Here is a 6,000-nt window from a genome sequence, read left to right as displayed (position 1 = left end):
CTTTTATGTGTAATACACATGTGTGACACATGGCAAAAGAAATGTGTAATTGACACACTTTAAAAGGTTTTGGTATGTAATACTATTCCCATGTTTAATATATGTGTAAGAGAGATTTGAGTACAATGTCGATGGGTAAAGTATGTATTTTGCCGCTAGAAAATAGATATTTTAATTTCCTCATCTCAGAAACCAAATTAAATGAGGTACTAAAGATCATGTCAGTCAATACTCCTAAAAGTTTATTATTCCACGCCCTAAGGATGGCCATAAATCAAACGGACAAATCATATGACCATCTGGTGGAACTACTAGTTGTTTTATCTCTGTTTCCTAAACTGAGAATCCATCGGAAGCAATATTTTTATTTTTATAAAATAGGGGTAAGATTTGCGTATATATTACTGAATTTTTGTGGTCAGTATACATAAACTATTCACGGTTATACACATATTATACATAAATTTTATATATATATATATATATATATATATATATATATATTGACTATTTTTAGTTTAACCACTTGGGTAAGCGGCTATTTATCACTTTGTCATAAATTATATATGCTGTCTCCGGACTCTATTTATGAAAATACATTGAATTTTTGTTGTTGTTGTTTTTGTTGTTTCTCCTTGATTAAGGACTTCAGTTTTTCTTCCTTTTTCAGTTTCATTACAGTTCTTCATTTTCAAAATGTCTACCCCGGAGTTTGATCATAACTTAACAGTTAACTCTGTGAATCACTACTAGAGTTTGATCATAACTTAACAGTTAACTCTGTGAATCACTACTCTTTGTGGATTATATTTACAGAGACTATAAGCAACAATGCTGTCTCTGAGCAAAAGAATAAAAGGAAAAAAAAGAAATGCACCATTTAAGTGGGACTTGGAATACATAATAATTTGAAGATTTAACTTAAATAGCCGCTTACCCAATTGGTTAAACTAAAAATAGTCAATATATATATATATATATATATATATATATATATATATATATATATATATATAAAGAAAATTTATGTATAATATGTGTATAACCGTGAATAATTTATGTAGACTGACCGGAAAAAATAAATAGAGAATTTGCCGGCTATTTGTCATGTAAAGATCCCATAATTTTGACTCTTTTGGAATTTTCACTATTGCATTCTGTCCACATATTACATATACTCTATATAAAGAAAAGAAAAAAAGGGAATAACCCATGATTTAATAACTTTGATTAGACTTTAGATATTAATTAATTACAATGACATTACATTTAAGTCACTTTGTCATTCTATCATTCTATGCATACCATTATGTTTTTAATACTATCAGGTTCATATTATCTTCCTTAGGTATCTCCTTAGTCATTCTACACATCATTATTTTGTCTAAATTATCTTTTATCTCTCCTTTAGATATTTTAGTTAATTAAATAACACTCCACTAATTGAAGCAGTAATGATAGATTTGAATTATTTTGAAATAAATTGATAGTTTGTCAAAATGATTAATACTTGGGATAGGAGGGAGTATCGATTTACAAATTCATTCTTGTTTTCTTTTATATGTTTTTTTTTTCTTTTTATTGCTTTTGCTTGGAGGCTGTTGAGAGGAAGGTTGACCAATTTGTACATTTTATTAATATACTGCACCGGAAAGTAGGGCCGTGCATACTTTGATAAATATCGAATTATAGTATCGAAATCGAAAATTTTAATATTTGTTATTCGACATTTCGATATTTGATATGATATTTGGTTAATTTTTTATTTTTTGAAAAAAATTTTGATATTAGATATGATATTCGGTATTTAAAAATAAAATGCTGAAGTACGATACCGCACCGAAATATATACTAAGTTACACAATATACATGTGACTGATGAAACATAACTATTAAAGTTATAAAATTTTCTTTCTCTTATTTTTATAGTTTTCTTTAACCTTTACCACATTTTCACCCACTATATTTGTCTTTTCCCCTTATATTTGGTTGCCTACTTACGTTTCAACCTTTCTCCCCTCTAGGTTTAATATTTTTAGTTTTCATAATTTTTTTACTATATTATAATATTTTTATTTTTGTATTTTTGAATACCTTATTTAAGGATATTACAGTCTATAATTTTATGCATTAGTTAATATTCAAGCCGATCAAATTGAATTTACCAAATCGAATAAATCAAAATTAAAAGGAGAAAAGTCAAATAATACCAAATTTAATTAGAAATAATATTGGTATAGTACTTTAAGAAATCCAATATAGAAAATAACGAACTGAAATGTACCGTATCGACCGAGGAAGATACATACCAGAAGCCGGGCGACCAATAGAAGTATGACGCGTTGAATAAGCCTCAGCTATATATTTTGAAGACAGCACAACAGACAATTACTCCATCTGTTCCAGTTTATGTGAACATATTTCCTTTTTGGTCCGTTCCAAAAAGAATGAACCCTTTCTAAATTTGGTAACAATTTAGCTTAAAGTTACAACTCTACCCTTAATGAGAAGCTTTTATAACCACACAAATATTCTGGGCCCCATTTGGACTTGTTTAGGACCACAAATTTTAAAAGTCTTCATTTTTTTCTTAAACTCCGTGCCCAATTAAACAAGTTCACGTAAATTGAAACGGAGGGAGTAGTTTTCTCGGTACTTTTCCTGTTTCCACGTAGAACAGGTCCACGGCAACTCGGCAAGGTCTATATATTTTACATGCATTACAGGTACGTGACAAGCCTCGGCTTTACCAATCATAAATTGTCAATACCTTCTTAATAATAATTAATGTTAAAGATAAGAAGTAGTTGCGGGACAGAAAAAAAAGGATAAAGAAAAGAATAGATACAGTAACGTGAACAGAGATGTTCAATACTAAAATGAACTATTTGTCTTTTGGACAGTACCTTTTTGGCATAAAATTTTGCCGAAGAAAGCAAGAGGGATAGATAGCAAGAGAATTAACTGCTCTTCTATTATGCAACGACATATATATTAATTTCCCATCCTCCCTATCGCTTAGCCAAGAGGAGGAAGTAAAGCATTAAATTTTAAAAACACAAAATGGAAGAAAAATAAAGGAGAAGGCTAAAAATGAATATTCATATAACACATAGTTGAGGATGATTGTACTCTTCTAATTCTGAAGAAAGTCGAAAGAATAACAAATTTTCTTGAACGTGGGCAAGTTGTCCTGGAACAAAGGAATGAAAACGTCAATACTTCCGTCTCCGATGAACGACGGGAGAAGAAACATCATGCCTTCTGTTGGGAAATAAGAAGGCATGAACATGTACGGACAACCAGTTCCAAAGTCTAGGTCGTAAAATGGAAATCTTAACCAGCTGTCAACTTCTAAATTAGGGCATAATATGTGCTTGTTCATGTCCGCTGTAGGGACAAGATCTTCGTCCTCCTTCAGTACTTTATGATTAGCAAAGTCAATGAATGATCTGAAATAGTTGTTGTTTACCTTCATAACGGCGTCATGAATAAGCTTTGTTGCATAGGGAAGAGGCTCTCTTAAAAGGTCCTTCACTTTTGCAGTTGGAAATGCCCAAAGGACTAAGTTTCCAAAATACTCATTAGGTATTCTGGGGTTCAACCTCATTCGACCATTGACGGAGATTCTTATATGAGTGGTCTCAAAGCCACTTAGACCACGAGCTTTAGTTATGGCTCTCCATAAATGTGCAACAAGGCTTTCGAATGTGCTATAAGGTTTATTGTTGCCATTCATGGAAGAAGCCTTAGCCTTGATCTTGGCAAGAAACTCTACTGTGAAATGGACTTTGTGCACCACTATATCTTCCGTTACATGATGAGTTTCATTGAGCGAATTCTCCTTTTTAACAAACTTTGACATGAACTCTGCCCCCTTATGCTCATACTCAATGAGAGGAGGGTTTCGAGGGTTGAAAATTGTACGATCATGCAAAGGAAGTGGATTGATGTCAAGCCCTCGACAGGCTTGACCCCATGCAACCAAGAAGTTGCTGGTGGAATGGCCATCCGCCACCGTATGGTGGGCGGTGAAGCCGACCACCAACGAGCCACAAGTGAATCTTGTGACTTGAACTTGAACTAATTCCACCACATTATTCAAGCTAGGATGTAGTTTGAGCAAAGAAGCCGAAGGCTTAAACGGTATTACTTTATCAAGGGTGCTATCCGATGATGCCTCGACGAATTTAACGCCTTCATCATTGAGTAAAATCACTGGATTGCCATGTTCGTCTTTTCCTAATCTCCCTGCCCATTCTCGGTAAACTGCTATGGCTTTTTGAAGTCCCAATTTAATGGCGGCATTTGGTGGGGTAGGAGGGCGATAGGCATAGATGACAGCAATTTGGGCTTCGTAGGTGACCTTATCAAATACACTAAGGGGAATGTAGCTTTTAGTAGAAGGAGGGATGTCTTCATAGAAAGGCTTAATGATTCTTGAACTTTCTACTTTGACCTTCATGATTTTTAAATTTTTTGATTTGGCAAAGTGGAAAGAAAAGAGAAGAGATATAGAAGAGGAGAATGGAGGTTGTTTAGCTCGAGTTATGATAAAGGCATAACTTAGGTTTTTATAAGTATTATGCACATGTCCAGTCTTACAATATAATTGGCTAGTAAGACATGTTTGTCTTATAGAGAGAAAAATATTAAAGTTGACAACAAAAACTAGTTAGGAAAAAAAGAAGGCCAAAAAAAAAGAAGGGAGAAACAGGCCATGGGGCCTATCATTCAATTAGGGAGAGGTGCTTAGTTGTCTTATTAGCTAGCTAGCTCTTGAAGATGCTTCATAGCCAAATTTAATATTATTACTTTTAAAAATTTAAAATTTCAGAAATGGGCTTGACTTTAATCAAATTGGTGTTAATATGTAATTAATCACATCTTGCCAACGTTGCAACTGCATGCTGTGATAATGTGATACCAACAACCTTCTTGTTAATTGTGCAACCCATTGACTTCTTCACAATTTTAAATGATACTCCCTTCAATCATTTTACCTTTGGCACACGATCATTAAGAAAATACAAATTCTTAGAGAAAAAAAGATGTATTTATTAAATTAATCTTAATTAATTATTATCTTAACATATTGGAATATGTAAATAAGGGTAAATTTTAAAAAAATAAAATTAATTTCTTCCTGATTATGTAAATGAATACTTATTTTGTATTAAAATAAAAAGATAAAATAGTCACTTATTTTGAACCGAAAGGAGTAATGAATTTGGACGCATATCCATCTTTCCTGATCACAAAAGGATCAGGTCTTCTTCATTCTGTTTTCCTAAATGAAATATATTTAGGATAAAAAGTTTTTGGACCTTGGCAAATGTCAATATGACATCTTAAAAATACTAATACCGTGTGCTGATCATGGGTATTAAAACGTAGTATGTGATTGGGATATAGTCGACAATGATTACAGTTTGTGTTCTAAAAGGTAACATGGGTTTACTTTTGTTTCTTTAATTTATCTTTTGGGATATACGGTAAATTCTCACTTGACTTCAAGCCTAAACCGACAACTGGTTATCTCAATTTTTAATGGCGGCTAGTATTGTGGTGAAGGCAGAATCGCACATTTGTAAGCTAAGGATTTAACAGTTTAATTTGAAAACTGAGATTTTATTAATTTATATAACTTTGTCCAAGAACGCTAGAAGACATTTTCGACCAGTTTGCATTTCAACAGTTTTCGACAAACTTTCAAAGGCATTTCATACACGAAATCGCTGAACATGACTTCATATACTAGTTCTTTACCTTATCAAATTTGTCGAGAAGATTACTAAGAACTGAGATGAAATGTCACGACCCAAGTTCTCCCTCCGTGAATCATCGTGACGGCACCTAGTCTCTATGACTAGGTAAGCCTAACGAATTGCGGAAGAAGAAAAACAACAGAATAAAACTAGACAAAACTGTAGAAAATATCAAAAGGAAGCGTTTAAGATGTCGCTCGGCATATACAATACAACTCTCAAACTGAAACTA

The 6,000-nt window shown here is 32.7% G+C and overlaps 1 protein-coding gene across 1 annotated transcript; it reads right to left on the bottom strand.

Annotated features, from left to right (window-relative positions):
- Nucleotides 1-2,945: 2,945 nt before the first annotated feature.
- LOC104229805 (agmatine hydroxycinnamoyltransferase 1-like) lies at nt 2,946-4,572 on the bottom strand. The gene has a single exon (XM_009782511.2). It carries the CDS (start codon nt 4,463-4,465, stop codon nt 3,137-3,139), a length of 1,329 nt encoding a protein of 442 aa, XP_009780813.1. The 5' UTR covers nt 4,466-4,572; the 3' UTR covers nt 2,946-3,136.
- Between the last annotated feature and the right edge of the window lie 1,428 nt (nt 4,573-6,000).

This window comes from Nicotiana sylvestris, chromosome 6 (genome assembly GCF_000393655.2).
Source record: "Nicotiana sylvestris chromosome 6, ASM39365v2, whole genome shotgun sequence".
In the NCBI taxonomy this organism is placed as follows: domain Eukaryota; kingdom Viridiplantae; phylum Streptophyta; class Magnoliopsida; order Solanales; family Solanaceae; genus Nicotiana; species Nicotiana sylvestris.
This window is presented reverse-complemented; position numbering and strand designations above follow the sequence as displayed.